At 43.9% G+C, this 23,094-nt stretch overlaps 1 protein-coding gene across 19 annotated transcripts in view; it reads right to left on the reverse strand.

The window, feature by feature from the left end:
- ptprk (protein tyrosine phosphatase receptor type K) overlaps positions 1-23,094 on the reverse strand; it is a 68,095-nt gene that overhangs the window by 16,291 nt on the left and 28,710 nt on the right. For all 19 annotated transcript variants that reach the window (XM_057017712.1, XM_057017710.1, XM_057017709.1 and 16 more), the window contains 17 exons: positions 20,442-20,602; positions 19,948-19,999; positions 19,814-19,872; positions 16,145-16,226; positions 14,773-14,888; positions 14,253-14,427; positions 9,825-9,937; positions 9,218-9,398; positions 4,399-4,581; positions 4,079-4,198; positions 3,867-3,976; positions 3,586-3,787; positions 3,391-3,496; positions 3,201-3,273; positions 3,002-3,124; positions 2,425-2,499; positions 2,223-2,259 (listed from right to left, as the gene is read on the reverse strand). In XM_057017712.1, coding sequence (XP_056873692.1) covers positions 2,223-2,259; positions 2,425-2,499; positions 3,002-3,124; positions 3,201-3,273; positions 3,391-3,496; positions 3,586-3,787; positions 3,867-3,976; positions 4,079-4,198; positions 4,399-4,581; positions 9,218-9,398; positions 9,825-9,937; positions 14,253-14,427; positions 14,773-14,888; positions 16,145-16,226; positions 19,814-19,872; positions 19,948-19,999; positions 20,442-20,602 — 1,968 coding nt within the window. The remainder of the gene's footprint in view (positions 1-2,222; positions 2,260-2,424; positions 2,500-3,001; positions 3,125-3,200; positions 3,274-3,390; positions 3,497-3,585; positions 3,788-3,866; positions 3,977-4,078; positions 4,199-4,398; positions 4,582-9,217; positions 9,399-9,824; positions 9,938-14,252; positions 14,428-14,772; positions 14,889-16,144; positions 16,227-19,813; positions 19,873-19,947; positions 20,000-20,441; positions 20,603-23,094) is intronic.

Raw genomic sequence — 23,094 nt, forward strand, 5'->3', positions numbered from 1 at the left:
TGCCTCTGCAAATCGAAACCTCTTGGCTCCGGATTGATAGACAGAATGGCCAAATGTGGACGACCAGCTGATTTCTTGCTTAGCATTGACTGGTTGTAATGATTGGACCTGGCTGGACTCACAGCCTCGCAGTCAGAATGAGCTGCCAGGCTTTTGTGCTCTCTTCTGGAGCTGGGACAGTTGCACTAAATACACTCACTTTGACTCATTTGGTGATAGATTCAGCTTGGACACACTCGCTGGGGTGACATACAGTACGGGAGTGTGAACAGACACTGACTACAGCCAGACTAGAGTCTGACGGCGCTGTAATTGTGTCTTTTGTATTTCAGGTCCTTGGTGTCTTTCTCGCCTTTGAAATGCAATTTGACCGAGGCTGTCCAATGTTTCTGCACCGCTGTCAGCACATATTACTTGTGCTCGAACTCATTTCAGTTCCCGATGCCTTCAGAGAGTCAAGCCGACCCCCCCCCACCTCCCCATTCTGCCTGCTTTGGATATAATTCACAAGCCATGTTTCCCGCGTGGGGACTGGTGTTAGCTGAGATTTAGCTCGTGAAACAAAAAGTGAACGGAAAGAGAGCGAGCATCTGTTTTCATGTTCCAAAGCTTAGAGATCGGATCTCCTGATGCCAGAATAGTTTGTCCTGCAGCCTGAGAATATTATGGTGCATTACGATAATCCAAATAATCCAACACAAAGACATATGCACAATCTCTCAAACAATAATCCACTTCTATGCTAAATATCAACCAGATAAACATAATCTCTCCACATTCCTCCAATGCTCTGCCTGCTATATGTAACATTTTAACATAAAATGTTTCTATTGATCAATTCTTTAAAATGTCCCCGTTTGCTCTGATTCATCACGCAACAATAGAGCAAAGCGCTGGACTCACAATGATGGTGATAAAGGACGAAGCGTGAAATAAAGTGTCAGAGGTCTAAAATGATGTTGATTCTTTCAGTTAATAAAGGTGAAGTGCCTCACCCTTTAAAATATTTGGATTCAAGGTCTCTTTTTTGTGTCCATAGGGTGAAAGGATGGACTGTAATCTGTGGCCACTCGTCATCCTCACTCCTACCAGCACAATGAGTGCCCTCAGAACGGGCAGGGCAGCTCCTCACAAAGTGACACGTGCACTGGAAATAATTGGTCAGAGTGCTGTCCTGGTTTCTGAAAGCTCTTTGCACTTATTCATCAAAATAACCATTAGAACCTTGTTGTTAATGGCTCGACTCCACAGCAGACTTTTAACAGATGTCAGACTGGTGGAAAAAGAAGGTCCAGAAAGAACAACAATCCTTTAAATGTTCTTGTTTCTCGATGCCCCTGTTTGCTCTTAATGTCTGTACAACTGATCCAGGTCAGTACACTAACATCCAGAACTTGACCAAAGAGCCACAAACAGAAAACCCCCGAGGCAACAGCGACGATACGCTAAATCCCCGGATGACCTAACAGGACCACCGTCTCTCAATGCCCCCCCGGGTCAGAGGGGCATGGGTACAGGAATAGACGTCCATTTGGCCTCTCTGTTCATTAAGGTTCCTTTCTGAACCACGCATGCTTCTACCTATGACCACCGTCAACTTTTCATAGGTAGTCTTCATATCGTGCTAATATTGCAGACTTGCTGCCATTAAAATCTCCCCAAATAACATCAAAATTGTTTGACATTTTTGTTCAATAACAGATGCCTCCTAATAAATGCAGCTGTTGTTCGTTGCTTGTGAAAATAAGCAATTTGAATATGCAATTTCCTGCAGTGGCCATTTGTTGATTAACAGATAATGAAAATATTTGTTGGCTTTGGCCTTGCTTAACTAAATGAACTTTTTAATACTGCCACAGAGTTGTTGTAAACACAATGTTCTCTGAAGCTTGTCACTATCAGCCACCAGGATGAACTCTTTCACACTAATATGTTTCTCTGTTTATCCTTGTTTTTGCTCCATGCAGTTCAACTCCAACCCATCAGTCTCATATTTTCTGAAAATCTTTCCTCAAAACACTCTGAGTGCACTTGTGTGTGTGTTTGCTGCTGCACAGGGATTAACTCCATCACATTTAATACCAATCTGATAATCTATCAGCATATGGCTGCTGGAAAAGCAAAATGACATTTACACTCTGGGGATAAATGGGCACACACACAAACACGTAACATTAATACAGTTTTCTCTAATAAACACTTGATATCTCGTATCTTCGTACCTTTAGTCGCCAGCCTCAAACACTGGGTCTTTGTTTCCTGAAAATAAAATCAAAACACACACAAGTGGGTCCATATGCAGTAAAACTTATGCATACACGTGTCCTGCAGCGTAAGTGCATTTAATTTCTGTGTTCATACTTTTTTTTTCTTCAAAAGCCCCGACCGTCAGCTGCGTCTCTCTGTGAATAAATATATAGTCACCTTTTCGGTGCTGCTGACAGCTTGAAGGTAGATGTTGTAGTTCTTTCTCAGAGCCAACGGAGGATTCCAAAAACCCTGCAAATTGAAAATAAAAATAAAAAATTGGCACCTTTGCCTTAGCCTGAGTCCTTAAAAGACGAACCTCTCTGCGTGTCACACCTCTGTCTGACTGCTTTCTCCACTGGAGAGGCAATTCGTGAATGCCATAAACCGTTTAAAATATCAAGAAATCTAAAACTGGAACAGTAGTTGTTAGCTGTTGGTTTATACCTGTGGTAGGACGTTGAAAAGCTGGTTTCCAAAGGTTAACCAACATCGATTGTAATGCTTCTTAATGTCGAAGATCAACATTATTCATTAGTTTAGAATGTTTGAAAACACATATTATCTGCGGATATGCTAGATTACTCTATTTAAACCCTCTGTATTCACACTACTTTATTAAAGTAGACTTATAAATCTTAATTTCCCCGGTGTGTCACATCCTTAAATGTCTACAAATACTCTTAAATTTCTATTTCAGTGAGCCATAGCTGAATTGAATACTGAATATTTAACAAAGATGAAAAGGCCTTGCCTGGTAGGTTTTGTTGTCTCCCACAGTGAAGGGAAGCGGCTCAGGAAGGTTGCTGGGAGACAGCTCGGCGGCGTAATAATATGGTGACCCACGGCTGGATGCACTATGGTACGAAACTGGAACCTGTTGCAGAAGGAGAAGGTTGTATATCATTTATTTCTTGGGAAGCAGTGGCCGTGAAATGCAGATTTTTAATTACCTCGTAGCAGTCAGAGGAAGCTTGGCGGCGTGTCCGCTGAGGAATCACTATCTCCACAACAATCTGGTAAGCACTGAAGAGAACACGGCAACACGGTGCTTTTCTTAAAACCTGTATTATATCTTTCCTGTACATATATTGATTTGAAAACTGCAGTGTTGTACTAATTTGCACCATCTTTCTACAGTACCTGATCGGTGCCCCTTTTGCCTGCGCTGGTTTGAGCAGAACCGTGATGGTTGTTGCAGTTTCGTTGAGAAAAGCCTCCGATCCGTCGTACTCTTCAATTGTTGGAGCTGGAGAAAGAACAGAGGTCCAGTATTATTGACCATGCTTCGCGTAAAGTAGATATTTTCAAAATGTGGAACAGTAGATCACAACAAACCTGAAATATTAGTAGTCACGTTCAGTGTGGTGGCGGGGCCGAATCCTTTGGACGTGGACGCACGTATCGAGAGCTGATACGTGACGCCTGGGTGGAGCTGAGAAAAGAGGTGGTGGCTGGCATTGGAGGGCAAGGACGCAGTGAGTCCTGGCCGCTGGAGAGGCACCGAAGGGTCAAAGGAGCGCAGGCCACTGTAACTGATCTGTGGCGAGCAGACTGGTTGGCACGTGTTTCCCAGTGAGCACGGCGATACTTTACTGTCTACACATAGTTTAGGGTACCTCATACTGGATGATGATCCCGTTGGGTTCAGAGGGTTCTTTCCAGTAAAGCAGGATTCTGTCTTCGAATGGAGTAGCTCTCAGAGACTGACTGGGAACGGCCCCTGGAACTGTCAAAATCAACACAAATTTTATTATATGAAAGAAGGAACGGAAACACACATTTAAAGGCCCTAAAATACAATGTAGGTAATGTGCTTTGTCTATCCCACCATCCTCATCGGTCTGTATGATGGTCTCATCGCTCTCTTTCCGTCCTTCTGGGTTGGTCAGGATCATTTTCAGGCTGACGTTGGTGTACGGTGGCAAGTTTCCCACCAGGTGCCGTGGTGCTGTGGGGAAAAAAACCCTAAATGTTACACAAAAACCTACATAAAACATAGTATGTTCCGTGCTACACCCATTTCCTAATGTACAACTAAATATCCCATGAGGATTGCACATCTGGTACATCCTAAAATCAATTTAATGTCCAGAAATGTTGCATACATTATTAATCATATTTATTGTGATGTTATTGGGATCCGTTTACCTTTGGGATCCATGTCCAAGCAGTCGGCTTTACTGTGATTGTTCGCAGTCATGTAATGGTAGCAGATGGTGACGTTAAAGGTGTGACAGCGTGTGATGTTGTATCCCAGTGACTCCCAGTCCACTGCGATCAGCCGGGACCTGGTCTCAGCGATCTTCAGCCTCTTTGGAGTCCGCATTGGTTCTGTAAAGAAGCAGAGCCGTGCAAAGGGAAAGCATGAAGCTCAGGGTTGAGGAGAATCAAAGTGCATCACAGAGTTTCCAGTTTCACTCCCATTTCTCAAATGCAACATCTTATACTGGCCTCCCTCCGCATTGTTCCTCTTTCAGAGGAGTTATCTACACAATCTACACTCACAGGCCAGGGATTTACCTTAAACGGCTCATTACACCAGATCAATTACGCCTCCACCCAACACGCTGGCTCTTACTCTCACCCTTTACTCTCACCCACTACATTTCAGCCACACTTCATCCTCCATGTTTACCAGTTTTAGTTTCCAGAGCCACTGAGGTTAGAGCGCATCTCACACTGAGAGTGACTCCTGCTGCTGTCGCCACCAATCAATCCGAACTCGCCACTCCTTCTGAGAGAGAGCTATAATCTTCAGCAGATTGCTCCGTCAGAGAGCTCTCACGGCTTCACAATAACACTCTGCTGTATTTACCGCCAGTTAAATATAACATTATCGTGCACTGTAAACAATCAGCATCAGACTGTCTGAATGGCTTGGTTCACCTTCATTGCTTCATCTTTTTATCTTTTAACTACACCCCAGAGCTATTTATTGTGGTTGTATGTTTGTATTGTGTCAGAGGTGCTGAATGAAGACAGGCGAGCCATGCTCTGCCAAAACCAAACATGCCTTGATTCATATTGATATTTCAGGCTGATTATAGGCCTCTCCATCTCTTTCTATTGCTTTGGAACTACTGCAAAGTTCATTTTGTTTAAGCCTTCTCCTTCTCCTGAAATCTTTAATCAGAATGAATCAACTTGTGATGCCCATTCCTCTTTTACTCCAGCACTGATGTTGCAGTGCAACTTCTTCCAGATTTCTTTAATAACAACACTTCATCTTATATAGAGAAGCAAGTCTCTTCTCACCCCACCTGCTCCGTTTTTCTCTGGGAGACAGCACAAGGACACAAACCTGTCGCTTCTCCTGACAACCAATTATTTGCCTGTCAGTCACTCACACACACACACACACACACACACACACACACAACACACACACACACACACACACCATCACCGGTTATTACCTAAACCTGAATTTAACACAAACACACACTTGAACACATGGCTATAGCTAGTTGTCATCTGCACAGACTTAATCTGTCACAAGTTGCAGCTTGAGTGTGTGTGTGTGTGTGTGTGTGTGGTGTGTGTGTGTGTGTGTGTGTGTGTGTGTGTGTGTTGTGTGTGCTGGTGCACTCCTGGAACAGTAGATCACACAGAAAACAGAGCAGTAAGTAACACACAGAGCCAATGTGCTTTAGATGTAAATAGACCTATAGAAACACATGAGGACGTAAACTTTCTATACATCAACAGCTGGTGTGTCTGAGAAATATATTTCTGATTTCACCTGTTATCAGAGGGTTGATATTTGAATATTACACACCTACAGCTGTCTTAGCTTGTCTCCCCTTCCCTACGTCTCTGAGTTTAAAATCAATACCTGTGATCTTCACTCTAAACCTGGCTATTAGGACACACACACACACACACACACACACACACACACACACACACACACACACACACACACACACACACACACACACACACACACGCACACAGGCACACTCAGACACAAACAGTAAATTGTATTGATTTCAGGATCTGTTGTTGTGAATGCAGCTTTACTAGAAGCTGTTCTTTTTAAAATGGAATTAAAAGAAAATATCTGAGTGAGTGAATATCACACAAACACATTAGAGGACAAAATCCCAGAGTTATGGCAGGAGCGAGCTCAACAGAAATTGAGCAAATAAAATGTAAAATCACAGCAATGAATGAGGCAAAAGAGGGGGAGGTGGGAGACGAAGATGAAAGAGGGGAGAGAGAGGCCGACAGGAGGAACGGGGAGACACGATAACTAGCCTGGAACAGGGCCAGAGTCAAGCGGGACTGGGTCCAAAGCTGAACCACAGAGGCTGCCTTCAGTGCCTTGTCCCCTTCCCTTCCTCTGGTAGACAGACAAACGGCTGGATTCATGTTGGAATTAAAAGGCTTTGTTCTCCACAGATGGAGCTTTGAAAACAACAACAATACCAATAAACACCAACAATAACACCGAGGATGGAAAGCTTCATATCAGCTGGATCCAGAGGTTGGAATCAAAGCACAGGAAGAACCAAACTGCAAAGGAAAAGACATGAAATAGAACTCAAAAACTGCCTCGTGAATGAATTAGAAAGATCCATGAAATATACAATTAGTGGGAGAAAGCGGCTTAAAGAAAACAGAGAGGAAAGGCATAGGATCCCGAGGAGGGAGGGGCGGAAAAGGTTGACAGGAGATGCAGCTAAATCCACCTTAATCTGTCCAATTAGTCGCCGGTAATCCTTCCACTGTCACAAGGAAGACAAATGAAACTTCAGGTTTCATTCAGGTGTTCTGTCTCTCTCTACAGGCCACATTTAAGCTCATGGAACATTCAAATTAGCACAACAACAGAAATTTAATTTGGACGTGCAGGGTTCAGTTTGATATTAATTTTCCTGTGCAGAGGCTAAAGGATCACATGCTATGGGATGGTAATTAAATTAAAGTAAATTCCAGATAATGACAGCAAAAAACTGTAATAAATTGCATAAATCCTTGATTTCCTGCATTTATTCAGTAAATCATCCCGTATTTCACATAAGGAATGAATAATAGAGAAACATGACAGAACATTCCCCAACACCAAGGCTGCTCCTCTCATCCGAAACACCAAATAAATAAATAAATAAATAAAGACGGGAAATGACCTGAATATAACTGCTCTTGTGAGGACCGAATTATTGTACTGCTGACTGTGTGTGTTTTCATAGATACAGGACAAAGAAATACATGTGATATATTGTGTGAATCTCCTACAACATTTGTGCTTCTGTGGCAGGAAATGTGTGTTTTGTGATTCCATTCTTCTATTAATCCAAGTGAGCTGAGTTTGTGCAACGTCCGAGAAATACCGTGACTTTCTGAACTCTGTGTGTGCGCGCGTTTATGTCCATCTGGACACCTCTTAGTGCGGCCTGTTCCTCTTCTTTTAGTGTGTCTGGGTGGGCCTGTGTGTGTGTGTGTGTGTGTGTGTGTGGGTAACCTTCCATGACCAAAAGGTTTTCAGCAGAAAATTCAGGATTTGGATTAAAAGCTACTTCATCGCCTTCTTCTGTCACACACTCACACAAGTGCACACGACACACACCCTCGGTAACCCTTCACTTCGAGTTGATTATTTTTCACCCTTCAGACTAGAGCAATAAATCACCAAGGAAGAAAAATCGGGAGAAGAGTTGGAGAAAGGAGGAGAGGCGGAGGGGGCATAATAAGGGTGTGGATTTACAGTGGAGGAAATAAACAAGAGAGGAAAAGAGGGATAAAAACGAGGAGACGGAGAGCTGATTAGTATTCCTCAGGTTACCATATCAGTGGCTCTGCAGAGTGTGATTTCTAATGTGTATCTATTAAAGTTATTGGTTTTTAATTAAACGCTCTTTTCTGTAGAGGCATCCCGGCGTTAGCCTGGCGTTTGCGCACACACGTGCTCGAATTTTCATCGCTTTGTCTGGAACTAAATATTCAGCAAACTACAGGTGGTGAGATCAGAAAATCCTAACCAAACAGAAGAAGCGAAGGGGCCATTATCATTTAAATAACATTTCTACACACATACTGTGCATCTGCCTGTTGTCTCAACAAAGTCAACATGGGTCCATCTGTGCACGTGCGCTCTGATGCAGTTTACGCTATTAAAAACGGAAGAGAGAAAAATGGGCGCATGCTTTTACCGCTACATCCAAATGTGTTGCCGTGTAAATGAGAGGAAGGTTCATTTCTACCCTCAATTCAAACCTGGAAACATTACGACTTCCTCACTGTCATCGCACACCAACGCGCCGATTCCCACAAACACATTCAGGTTGCAAGACATCAGTCAGGTTGGGTGGTTATGAGTTTTCAGTTCGCTTTCATTTTTATTCTCCATTTTCATCGTTCTCTCACCCCTCGTGCTCTTTCTCGCTTTACCTGCCTTATTGTTTTTCATCATCTCTCTGCTTTATCCTGTTTCTCATTCAAGCTGCCTGCCTTTCTTCCTCTTTCACACTCTCACATCGGGCCCTCTGTCTCCTCCCTAAGGCTAGTTGTGTTTATATTTCAGTCGTTTATTTCTACAAATGTCAGACAGCGTTTCTGCCCTCGGTCTATTGATCCACAGAGAAAAGAAGAAATAAAGAGAGAGGTAGGAGAATGGAAGGATGGGGGAATGGCAACAAAAAGCAGGGGTGGGACAGAAAGGAGGAAGGAGAGAGAAGGCTAAAAGAAAGCGGGATAAAAAACAGGGAAAACGTGGGGATGTGGTTTGATCCGCACCCTCTTCTCTCCTTTTTTATTCTCCATATGTCCCGTAATGCCATTTCCTGCCTACTTTACCCACCTTCTCAAATAGAGACACAGAATAAAACAGAAAAACCGCAGCATATGGACAAATCAATAGGCAATCAGAGATCTGGAGCAGCCAAAGTGTAGAAGTTCACAGAATTAACTTCAACAAGAGGCTGGCACCATGTTCATCTCCTCTACCAGTCAGTCAGTGTCCTACCTGCACATTTGGTGCGGGTGATCAGGGGGGGTCCTGATTTGCCCGTCCCTCCCTCTCCTGGTCTGGTCAGCAGCACTCTGATCTCATACTCTGTGTCTGGGTCCAGATGCCATAACTTATAGTTGGGGGAGTTGACAGCATGAGTCTCCGTCCAGGTGCCGGATGTCATACGGTACTCAACCTACAAGAAAGTGCATCTATTTTCATACACAGCGGGCTAATGCTGCCGATTCCGAGGTTTTTGTTTTCCTTTTACTGCTGTTTGATATTGTTTCTTCTCCATGGAAAAGGTTGAGAGGAAAAAGAATAAAACAGCTCTGGCAGAGACAAGTTCTTTTAAAATGCAGAGCAGCACCTTTTCCCTCTTTTCTCATTCTTCTGTTAGCTGTGCTAGTCTAAATAAGCCAAGGTTGTAAAACAGCAGCATCATAGAAACATTCAGTTGGGTCAATAAACTTAGCATTTTCCCCCTTTTCAAGCAATCAAAACAATTCAACCACCACCTCTGAAAAGGACGATCGACCGCATTGACCTGGAACAGGCGTTACATCGTCATTTTGTATTGTGCTGCTTCAAGGTTTACGCAGGGACTGACACTTAAACGCACCTCTTTGAGTATAATGGGTCCGTCTCCAAAGATGGAGTTAGCATTCAGCTGAATCAGTAGGTAGGTCGGGCCGACGCCCAGCAGCTGGGGTGGTGCGATGGGGTGCGGGGGCTCTGGGGAGAGAGCACAAATCAAGAGCACTGTGAGTTTAAAAGGATGAATAAACAGGATAAACAAGGTCCCGGCTGAACAATAGAGGGTGGCGGCTCCGGAAGGGCTGTCATGTCACAGTAGAGGTGATGTTAATAAGCTGAAATGAAGATTTTACAGAGCTATTTTAAAGAGCGCCACAGATCTGTGATGCTGCAGCAGTAGAGCTGTGTGGGTGGCGAGGAACCGGCTGAGCGTCGGTGATCACCGAGGACAGCAAACACCACATGTGGATCGGCTCTCTCAGCCCCAGATCAGGCTCAGCTTCCAGTGCTTATTTTACTCCTAATGATATTTCAACACTTGATGTTATTTATAGAGTGTTTTTCTCCATACTTGGTTACTTTCATCTCAAGAGCTCGTGGCTATGGTGACATCCACGTTGAGGCTTTTGTTGTTGGCATTATAAGAAATCTAATATTAATGCAAACATGCATTCGTGGCTTCTTCACATCAAAAGCCTTCTATCTTCTAAAAAGGAATCTGGATGGCTTTTATTAAGAAGCTGCTTCACAATCATTCCACTGTAGCGCCTGATACTCGGAGCCCTTTTCAGATCTGTGATGAGTTCATTTGAGCAAGTTCAGGCCGCAAACGCATTTTTCATATCCATCACTGAATGTGCTAGACAGTGAATTCATTAGACGGCTACGGCTATTGTGTATAACCCTGTTTACAACTTCACTCACCATTTAAAGGCACCTGGAGATGTAACAACAAACAAATCATGGCAAATGTTCTGGAATTCCAGCGTTCTTTTCTGAGAACCACTGTAAATTAAGCTGAGTGGACTAATGTTAGACAACACCACACAGGAATCCATCCACGTGCTCTATCTGAGTGAATAAGCAGCCTCTCTGTGTGTGTGTGTGTGTGTGTGTGTGTGTGTGTGTGTGTGTGTGGCTGTCAGCCTAGGAAGTGTCTTTTTAACCACTGATGAAACGCTGTAGTTTGACAGCACGTGCACGAGTGTGTTTATTCCATATAATGAAATATGTTGATTCTTAACTCCACCAAAACAAAAACATGAGCAACTTGATGATATTTGAACAAACACACGAACGGTGACGCCACATGTACAAAAATAAAAATGCCGTTTGTATGTTTGTGTGCTGGCATCCTCAATATTTTGTGTTATCTGCTAAACTACTGAATATCTAAAATGTGAATAATAAACATAAAAACACAACAGTAACAGATGGAAGTGGGTCATTACTTGACTCCAGAGAAAATAAGAGCTGCACTGTCTTGTTTTTTTACCGTCAGTTGTCATTTCTATAGCTGACCTGAAAACTAGAACAGATCATCAGTGCTGATGGGTTGCCATGGCGTTGTTGTCAACATCTTTTTCATTATTAATCACAGACAAACCCTCTTATCTTCATTTATTTTTGGGTCAAATGTAAATGACAGTAACAGTGCAAATTAACACTGGGTTCCAAAGATTGGTGTTGTTTATTGTTTAATTTTAGCCTTTGAGCACTTTCCCGTCATCTGTCCCGACAGACACGGACAACCGACGTAAAGGGATGTTTTGTTGGTGACCGGTGGCCACGAGGCATGCTCCTCTGTGTTGTCCACCGTCAGCAGCCTTGTCAATAAAGTTTAGTTTTCATGTCCTGCTGCTGACATCACCACAGAAGACACTGGAGGACATCTGACCTCTGCAACACCAGAGGAGTGTGTCTTCATGTGCACGCTACAAAATGCATTGTGCCCGGTCTGGTTTGAGGATTCAGGCTGATAATTGTGCTTAGGGTCGGGGCTTTGGTTGGGGTGAAGAGCTGGGTGCAACATTGTGGCTATGAAAGTCCTCAGAGAGATAGAAGTCCAAGAGTGGTTGTGTTTTCCTTTCATATCAGCCGCCAGAGGACCAGCACAGTTTGAGACAGTTGTATAAATTCAAGTCAGTTGTGTGTTCTTCTGAGGCTGATATGGATGTTTGTGTGCACATGTGACAATAATGTTGCCGGAGCTTTTTAGGCCATGGATTGTGTGTAATGCGAGTTGGCATATTGTATGTGTGTGTGTTTTATTGTGTCTGAGAGAGAGAGAATATGATAAGGGCTGGCATGATGATGCACTATGTCACTATAGGAACCAGAGAGCAAGGCTCGATTATGGCAAAGTGCAACGCACGCACGTGCACGATGTCACTAACACATACAGTACGTGAAATTTACACGTAGACCTCCCCTAGACGTGACTGTCACGGTTACAGTGAGCAGATCCTGATAAACGATGATTACGGTCAGTTATCTATAATTTAGCTTCACGTGCACGTGCACATGCACATCACACTCCCACCAGCACTATTAACTGAGACAGACAGCATTGTTATTTGACTGTGGGGTCAGACCTAATTCCTGCCCTATACTTGGCATCTCCTTGTTTAAGCCATTCCACAGTCAGCAGGTGTATAATGAAATCGAACATTTGGGGCTGGGAACATATGGGGGTTTGAGTAACGGGAACATTTTCATTTCTGGGTGATTATTCCATATATAGGTGCCCGTGAAATGATAAGTGTAGAAAAGAACGACAGAGAACAATGCAAAAAGAGAGGTGATGTGACGCACCGCCATCGCCTCTGTGTAAATATCAGTACAGACCAGCTGTGCACATCTGCAGGAGCCAAATACCCACTCGTCAAGGAGGCAGCGTTCCAGAAAACTAAAACCACAACTGCTTTGCTCGCTGTCACAAAATATTTTATTCACTGAAAAAAGACTTTTTTCCCCCACTGATTTCACATCCTCGGCAGAAACGAGCCACCGGCACTCTTTCATGTTTTCATCCATTCTTTTCTGAATATAAAAAAAACTTTTTTTCAGGAAAGCACAGCTAAAATGATTAATGCACCTTAATTCTGACAACGTTCACGCCTGTCACTGTCCTGCAGGAACTTTAAATTTCCTGCACAGACACTTGCAAGAAGTAAAATAATGATATTCTCTGTTCCTTTCATTTCTCCCCAGCGCTCGTCGCTCATCTGATATTTCTAATAAATAAACATGAGGCGCCCTCCTCCAGCATTCATACATGCAGTCCTCATTCCTTTATTGTGATATCTTTCTAAAAACTAGACTTGGGATCAATATTCATCATCACTAGTATCCCTGGGAGCACCAGAAGGCATCTTTTCACAGATTGTGAAAGCGGCAGCGTGCTGAGGAACGGAGCTCAACATGAAGCTGGCTCTATTTTCATATATGTAGATGGGCTCTATTCATGTCCACAAACATGCGGATCCTTTGCTGTTGTCTGTTCATATTAAAAGATATATATTCTTGATAAATAAACATTAAATACTTGATAGTAAATCTCTGAGGTCCTGCTAAAAACACACAAAACAGTCGATTCTCTTCTTGGTTTGTTTGGGGATGTGACTGACGGCGTCGCCCGACCAGGTTTGACCCGGTGAAACACACAACTCTCTGACTCCTGCTGGAGCTTTTTAATTTCTCTCTTCCGCGCCATCGTTCCTGTGGAATAACAACCAGCTCGGCGGTTCGCATATTCGGAAATTCCTGAAATATCGAACAGGCTATTTACATTTAACTGCCATCTTCTCTCTTTTTGTTCACTCCTTTCTCTCCCCCCACCCCCCTCCGTTCCTGTCACTCATGTATCAATCCCCCCATCTCTTTCGCCTTTACCCTCTGCCTGTCCCCCCCTTGTCTCTCAGCAAGATGAATTGAATATGTAAGCTATTGGAGGCGAATGAATAAAGCTTCCCATCTCAAACGCACATTGGTGACACCTTATTAACCGCATGTCAGCAGCACGACAGCTGAAGCACACACACACACACACACACACACACACACACACACACACACACATTTTGCGTTCATGCAAGGCAGCGTACGCATGTGCACGCTCACAAACACACACATTCCCTCATTAATCTGCACTCTGCTACTTTATCAGACACTGTGAATGTAAATTTGATGGGAAACACTTTTGACATTTTCAAAAGTTAAAGACAATCAAAACTTGCTCACAGCTGGCGCAATATTGACTCGGCCGATAAAAAAGACTTCAAATCAAATTAATTTGACATCCGGCTACGTTTTTACTTTTTCCAATTGCACAAAAACACAAGCGAGCTTAAGTGATTTGATAATAATTAATTTGCTAGCAGCTCAGAGTATTAGCCTTCAACATTGGCACACATTTATTTGTGATGTTTTCTAAAGCCCTCAATTGTGTCGCGTTACTGCCAAAGTCTAGACAATAAATATTACATCCCCCAAAAATGAAAATACATCTCACCTCTGACAATGAGCCCTGCAAAGTTGGAGACCCCAGAGCCGCGCTCCGACTGGGTGACACAGCGGTAAAGGTCCTGGTCCTGACTGGTGACTTCTTTCAGATTGAAGGAAGCTGCGAACCGTCTGTGGTTAATGGTTTTGGTGTGAGCCACAGGAATATCTTCACCGTTGCGCCTCTGGAAAAACCATCATACGCAGACAGACAGGGTCAATGCCTTGCTCAAGGTCAGAATTAGGCCATTCACACCTGCTTTAACACACACGGACACACACAGTTTCCCAGTCTCACTGACAGCAGGTTTGAAGGTCATGACCACAATAGAGCCATAATGAAATCAGCAGCTATTAAATTCTTAATCATGTTAGCGGGCGGGATGTGAGGCTTGCAGTGTGGTGTGTGTGGGTGTGTGTGTGTGTCTACAATACTCAAGACTAACTTTTACAAGACAATCATTTGATTGAAACACAACTTAGGGGCAGGACAGGGAACTGCTCTTTGCATAACTGTGTCAAATGTGCACCTGCAGCCACAGTTTGTTGCTGGTGGTGTCTCGTCCAGTGGCGATACACTGGAACGTGGCGTTCTGCCCGGCGTTCACCTCCACATCCCCAAGACGCAGGAAATGAGGGGATTTATCTGCAGCACAGAAACAAATGAAGGATATTAGTAAGTTTACTGTGAAGCCACAGAGCCGGTGGCAGTTAGATACATGGAGGTTATCAAAAACACACAATATACACGGGGAGACATTTTATAACCTTGTTCATTATTCATGTAATTAGATTTTACTGAGTTATAGTTACAGAGCTGCAGTGCCAGAGGGAGATAAAATCAATGTCATATAATTCGGTTATACTCTACTACCATCACGTTATGAAATACGCCTTTCAGGCCCTGAAGATTCCGCTCAACTGTGACATTTTCATTCTGAGGAGGCGACTGCAATCGCAGATAGCAGCTACTCTGCTCAATGAAAACCCACAATGCACACACTCACTGGGCTGCACCGTGCATTCATGCAAGTACACACACACAAACCTGAGTGTGTCCAGAAATGCAGCTGTGTGAATGAATGCTGCCACTGTGGAGACGACGTACTAATTCCTTTTCAAATACTTGCTCCCTCCTATCAGAATTCCTGCGTGTGGGTCCTTTGTAAGACTTTGGTGCTTAATATTTTCATTTGTTTTTAAATCTAAGGTTCGGTTAAGTGACAGCATGACCAATTCAGTCTTTCTTTCACGCATATATAACTAATTGTCGATGGAATGGTGGAGAAAAGTGATGCTAGGACCCCTCAATGGCTCGTATCTGACAGAATCTAGTAGCAACAATAAGCGTTTCGCAGCGGAGGACTAAAATAGCTGGTGGACTGTTTCAAATTCACCTGTAGCCCCACGACTGCACCTTAAATGTTACATTTTTTTTCTCATTACGAGCTATTTTCTGGGCTCTGGCGGTCAGGAGAGAAGTCAGGGGACGCAGTAGGAATTTAAAAAGGATTGCACTCCTCATCTCTTCCCTGTCAGTATGAGACAGGACACCTAGTGTTCACTATGTGCGTATGAGAGCCAAGGAGGCAAGAGAGAGTGCTGAGTGGTCAAAATCTCTCTCGCCACGATTGCCCCATAATACCATCTCATTTCCTGCTCCACTCTCCCCCATCCTCTCTTCTTCCCCTCTCCCACTCTCTCCATTTTCTACTTCTCCCATTTTTCTTTTGGACTCCTCTTCCTCCCCTCGACACAACCCTCCTCTCCCGTGTCACCTTTCCACTTATCTGCCCATTCAGCTGCGAAGGAAACCAGCCCAGGTACAGTCTAATTAGTGGCCAAAGCTATCTGCATCTACTCAGCCAGCTAAGACTAATTGCTGCTATGCTAATGACTCACCGCATGGGTAGCTGAGCACCTGAATGTCGTCGACGGCGATGAAGCCGACTTTGCTGTCCAAAACTGATGCTTCAAATATGACCTTAGGAAGAAAGGAGAAGTACATTACTGGTTAAATTGGATCTCGTGAACACTTGCTGTGAGTCACACACACGACATTGTCTACACGGTTTTATCAGTTTTATTAAATGGAACAACCAAGGCAAAGCAGAGCAAATACGGGGGTTCCTCTAGCAGACCCGGAACCCCCGACAGCACTTTCCTACTCACCTACTTTAATATTCAGAATTTACATTACGTTCTCCGTATATTCTCGTTACAACAACAGGCCGTTGCCATGCAAATTTGCCGACACTGTGATGGATTCAGTCAAAGTCGCCAGTGGATAGACAGAGACGGTGATGGCTGCAGCGACGTGTATTAAACAGGATAAATGCAAAGCTGCTATTCTGACTGATGCTGGATTTATACATTCTGGCCAACGAGCCAGGGAGGATAAATGGGATACTTCTAGTTGGATCACAGTAATCTGCTTTGGTACGCACAAACTGCTGCCACAGTGATGATAATAAATAATGAAAAACGGCAGAAAGGTAGTGAAAAAGGGAGAACCTGCTCTTTCTTCTCCTCTCTCCTTTTCCTGTTTTATTGACGTCATCGCTTCACTTCTTTTTCTACACGGCCACGTTTCTTTGAAATTAATGGGCTATTAAAGTGTATGCATCTAAAAAAGGTCGAGCGGAGTGAAAAAAGCCAACACATTTAAAAACAGTAATGTTTGCTCGTGGTGCAGCAGACGCGACGATTGTCTTCAGAGCTACTTAACGAATCTTCTCCTCTTAACGAGTCTGGCTCCCACCAATGCAGCATTTAGCACTCCCTGCTGCCTCACTCCTCCAGCATCAGCCCTCTTTTCTCCCCATTTCTCTTGCCTAACTTCCCTCCTGTTATGTCTCTTGTCTGCCATCGCTGCTTTCAAACAGTGTTTGCTCAGAGAAATCTTTGTAATGAACAGAGGAGTGGGGGTGTGTGGAGAAGTGTTGGGTATCCAAAAAGAGGAGAGGGGGTTTGTTGTCATTCATCACCTGTAAGAGCAAATCTGCCATGAACTGTTTACCCATAGCTTATCACCCCTGCTTGTCACCCCCCTCCCTACCCTTCCCAATATAGCTTGTCTCTCTCTGCTACCATCTCTCACTCTCAGCTCACCGAGGAGCACAGCAGACAGTCATCAGTTGACTTTTAATACCTTCATCTACGTCTATATGAGGAGCTATACCCATAATGTGTCTACTGGTTGTTGTTCTGGTCCACATAAGGTGAACCAAATACCCCGGCCTTTGAAGAGCAGCTCGTAACCGGGTCGATGATCGAGACATATTGGGGGGTCCCAGTTGTTTTGCACACTGTCACCTGTCTGTAAGGCAAATGCAGCATTTCAGAGTGAGACGCTGAGGCTGTGACAGGTCAAATATGCCAACAGCCAGAAGATCTGAAGCGGCCAGCAGCATTTCGGAGGGACAGCTGCTACCAGTGGTGCTTATCACCGCCCCTGTGTTGAAAACAGGGAGAGGGCCACCCGGATCACTGGCACCTATCAGCTCGCTTTCTGACACCCTTCTTCCGGACTGTGGTGGCGGAACAATGAGGGCGGAGCCAGACCGACGGCAGAGAGCTAATTGGTCCGGACAGAATCATCACGGCTGTGATGTACGAACCAAAGGCGGACCAAGACAGCACACTCGTTATCCTCTGTAATAACTTACACAGTGCCAAAAGGTCAATTTTACACGACCTTACAGTGAGCTGTGTGTTTTGCTTTCTGCCTGTTTTATTTGTTTTGCTCGTCAGGGATTCTAGCAGTCGTCTAAGCATTTGTTCATGAATGTGTATTCCAGAATAATGGTAGCTGCCTCGGTGCTCCTCTTTGTTGGTCTTTCTAGTTAAATTCTCAACCATACATGTTTGAATTCTCTGCATCACGAAGCCGGCGCCGCTGTCTCCGAGGGGGGGCTTTAACGGCGCAGGTGTGACGCCGTGACTGACAGATTGTCATCGGTGTGAGGCAGGATTACCGATAGCTCACATTTACATAGTCTCTGTTGGGCAAAGCAACGCTGAAATGCCAGAGGCAGAAAACTGACATGTAATGACTCCAGAAAGGGCTGGACTATTAATCCTTTTATCATCCAAACACATTTATCACTGTGACTGATGCACACATGCACGGACGCTGAATCAAGCATACTCATTTGACGAGGGGAAATACGTTTGCATTTCATTTCGATTGCTCTATGTCACGAGACATGAGATTACACAAGTGGTTTCTGGTAACGGGCTGCAATTTTAATACCTCTCTACTCAGAGACACTTTTCTTTGTTGTAATATATGTGGATCTAAATCTGGTCGAGTAAGTGAAGAGGAAGCGACTGATTCAGATGAGACAACATTAGCTTCCTTCTTAAACTAAAGATTATGTGCCTTTTTCTTGCCATCATTTGGTTTTTCCTACTAGCTTCTCCTTGTCGTTATACTGTTTGACTTCCTGTTCAAAACATGGAACCATGTTTACTAAAGTTATTTTATTGCTGTTTTCTTTTCGGCTGGCAGCTAAATCTTAGCTGCTGCCTGTTGGACTGACTGACAAGCAAACAAACACCATAAACAAAAGACACCACAAACCACAGGAACCCTTCAGATATATGTACTCTCAATCCTATAAACTGGGCTCAACATGTAATTGTGTTTTGGCGGTCTCTCTCATAGCTGTCCTTAAACCCCAGCATCCCAGTGAACCTTTACTGGTTATAGACCATAAACAGCAATGGTGTGTGTGTGTGTGTGTATGTGTGAGAGAGAGAGAGAGAGAGAGAGAGAAAGGGGGTGGGGTGGGGTGGGAAAGCGAGAGAGACTTCATAAGTGTGTGTATGCTCCATGTTCCCCTGGTGAAACTAGTCTCATTATGACTGGAGCTAAATGTTAGCACAGAAACCTGTTTGAACATGAATAAATAGCTTCATAAACTCACATCCAATGACCTCTTTCAAGGCTTTAAAAACCAACACGAGCCTCGGCAAACAGGGAAGATTGCATTTAATTAAAGCATGTTAATGCATGAATTTCATGTGGGTGATGCCTGCATAGTCACTATGGGCCATTTGGGCACCAGATGGACCATTTGGAAGATGGTTTCACACTTTGCCTTACAGTAATATTACAGGGTCCCCAGGCTTTATGTGTTAACATGTTTGGTGTGTGTGCAGGCCTGCCAGGACATTTACAGACAAGCCATCTATGACAGGCACACAGCTGCCAGTGCAATTCAACACACACACACACACACACACACACACCCACACACCCACACACACAACACAGCCTGACTGTTGGTCATAAATTATGAAAGACAAATCAATACATCCAGCATGTGTTCAACAGAAAACAGTCCCACTAGGATTTTGAAACAAGTGCGACGGTGTAACAAACATCAGCATGAAGCAGTACTAACAAACGCACACACTTCTCACTATTTTCTGACATGATGTTCATCTCCCGAGCTGCAGTCAACACATATAAATCAGCCGCCTGCCTCACAGCACGGTCATGTTCTGGCAGTGGGGGTCAGACGTCTAAATAAAACACAACTCGAGAAAAAAAAGGATTTTTACCTGATACTCATTAGGCCAGAAGGTGGAAACCGCGAGTTCAGCTTTCAGCCACTCTTTTCCTGAAGGTTCATATTGTAATAAGCAGATGCAAATAAAATCAAGACACACAAGTTTGTCATGTAATGAAGGTTTACCAGTAAATGTTGTCACATTCCATATAGGGTTGGCCAGCGGACCCTTGTTCACCTGGAAATAACATCGTAAAATCAACGCCTCATTTCACAATTTACACAGAATAAACTTAAACACATGTCGCTTTTAATTAAAAAGACAATGATAAGCATGTCAACAAAGGACGTGTGGCTGGTGGAAACAAGAGTTGCTGCAGTTTGACAAATGAGTCACTGAAGAAAAGGGCATTCCTGCCATTCCTATTTTAAAAAAAATCAAAACAGGGAATTTCGGGCGTCAATTAACCAAATGCGGACATGACATTTTTGATATTAAAAGAGGATCCTGTAAAAGACAATTAAGCTGACGGAAAGGAAACATCTGGATAATACAGCATAAAATCGTTGACCCTGAGGATATCAGCCTGATTCTTCTTCTGTATTAAAAACATCATAACCTCACCAGTATAACCAGCATTATTTCCTAGATTCTGATGGAGTAATAGTTTCTTTTTTACCTTCACCAGGACATTGAGGGTTCCTGGGCTGGAGCCGTCGGGGCTGGTGAGGAAATAGTTGAAGTCAATGCAGTGGGTGTCGTTCTCCTTCATGACGGGCAGCTGAAACCTGGCCTTCTCCCCCACGGTGTACTGAGACACATCCACATACATGTAGGAGCCTGGACGCAGAGATGAAGATGAGGTCAGTCTAAAAAAATCATGAGTAACTGGAGGTGGATCTGCAGCTCCTCATGCTGGTGCAACACATACCTAAACAGACCAGCAAAGATGCTCTCAGAGGGGGTTGTTAGTGTGCACAGAGTGAGTGTACCAACTGGACTTGTACAGCAAGCATCTACTGCACAGATCACACAAAATCCATAATGATGCCTAAACATTATGTGTTTCGAATGGACCTATTTTGGATGAGCTGAACTGGCTGCAGAACCCGGTGTTGCTGCGGCAAAACGCAACGCAACCTAAACCTCTAAACTCATTTTAGACTCGTAAAAGTATTTCGAAAAAGGCAGGAACAGAAAAGCAAAAGATAAAAGAAGAGTGCATGACAATGAGAACAGAGAGGAGCACTGGAGAAGTATAAAAAAAAGCAAAGTGGAACAATAAACTCTAATATGTAGACTGTGTTCAGTGTGACACGGCAGCATTTGTGTCCCAATCACACAACTCCCATTCAGGCTAATTGGTTAATTTCATTTGAATGATACAGCAGCCAATATGCTCCATACAATGAGCATTAGGACAATGGTAATAATCACTTATTGTTTAGCTAATCTACTGTGAGAAAACACTCTTCTCTGCAGACTAAAATGAAACACACACACACACATTCATGCACGAACTAGCTTTTAAACTGAAAACTGCATCTTTTTTTGCCTGAATTGTTCTATACTCTCTCCTCATCTCTTAAATTGCTTCCCTTTCTCTGTTATCACCACACGCACCTACACGCACGTACGCACACGTGCTTTAGCTTCACGCTGAGCACTGTTGGAATAAATGCTGTTCTGCTTATAAAAATGTAACCCGACCACAATTACAACCAAAGACCTGAGACCTGAAAACAGGTGTGAGCCTATCATTTAAATCTGAATCCATCCAGATTAAACGTAGCGTGGGACCCGCTGCCGTGCGACAGGTGAAAAGTGCCTCTGAGGCGGCTGCCATGATGGTGTGCGAACCAAAAATACTCCTATCAGGCACAGACCCAGATCCGTCACAACAAACAACATGGCAGCAATATAATCTTCCTGATTTCAGCTTATAAAAATGCTTCCTCCCGCACAAGCCAAAGCAGAGTTTCCCTTTGCTAAGAGAGTGATTCTGCTGAAACAATGTTTTAGAAAATTCGGAGTGGAAGAACCTGGTAATCTGAGTGGAAAACAGCCAAAAGAGAGAGATAGTCGACGAAAATGATGCACCAATGAGAGAGCAGACCCTCCGATGCCAAGAACATCTGACTCCAGAGCCTGCCAGCTTTTAAAATGGCTGATGTCTTTTAACTGCCAAATTCTAAAATGGCCGCTAATAGAATGGTGGCAAAGTATAACGTTGAGGCTAAATTTACCTCTGTGACAGCCATAAGACCCAGATATGTCACATAAGAACAAGCAGCAGGAAGCACAGTCCTCCTCAGCAAGACGACTACACGCTTCTGAAAATAAACGCTAATGGGAGAGTTTCCCTTTGTGTGAGTATCCACTCTATCCATCATCACAGGACTATTCTTAACCAATATACTAGGAATCTGATCCATTAGTAAAGCAGACCAGCAGTAGAACCGTGTTGGAAACAATCAAAAGGAGAAGAAAGTCACAGAGCAAATGGCATGTGAAATAGGTTTGGAGTTGTACTGGATGGCAATACTGTGTGTCAAGAGTGGCTGCTTTAGTCTGCTGAGCCACCGAGGCCCAGCCTATGAATGTTCAACTGGCACAGCAAGCAGTGCCAGCGTAGCATCGAGACCCTGCCATAGCGGCTCGTGCCAATAACCGCCCCCAGAGAGATTACACTGAATAGTTTTATCTCCACAAGAAAAGTGCCAAACCATCCCTCCACGTTCAGCATCGCCTTGAGCATAAATGCTGATTAGCAACTGTGACAAATCAATGTGGGTAATAAGGAACAAAACCGGAATTGTTGGCTGAGCTATCCGATTCTCCCTGACGCCCTTAGATGACTTTTCTTCTGGTAATACTTCTGAAAATGTAGAACCCCCTGGACTACTCATCAGCAAAACAAACTCACTCCCAGAGGCGGTTCGCATGCCAAAGTCTTCCACTCAGTGGACGGAGCAGCTCTCTGTTTCTGAGTAGGTACGTTAATGGGCCAAAGTACTTGCTTTAGAATAATGCCATGCCCTCGGGGAGCCAGCAGCTATAAATCACAACACTTCACTGTAATGATCACCGTCTGAGAAACAACTGAAACAGAGAGACCTCTCCAGTGTGTCCAAGCTACTAACTCATCAGCCTGTTTGCTCTAAACTGGTAGTCAGCTACTGTCACCCATTATATTATCTTTTGATTCCAGTGTCTGACCCACTCCCAACATTATTGCTACATCAAACGGCCGTGCATGTGTCTATACCTTTAGGCGACACTCCTTAGCAATCGACATCTCAAAACCATTAACCTGGTCCGCCAACCTCGTG

The sequence above is a fragment of the Takifugu flavidus genome, chromosome 19 (assembly GCF_003711565.1).
Source record: "Takifugu flavidus isolate HTHZ2018 chromosome 19, ASM371156v2, whole genome shotgun sequence".
In the NCBI taxonomy this organism is placed as follows: domain Eukaryota; kingdom Metazoa; phylum Chordata; class Actinopteri; order Tetraodontiformes; family Tetraodontidae; genus Takifugu; species Takifugu flavidus.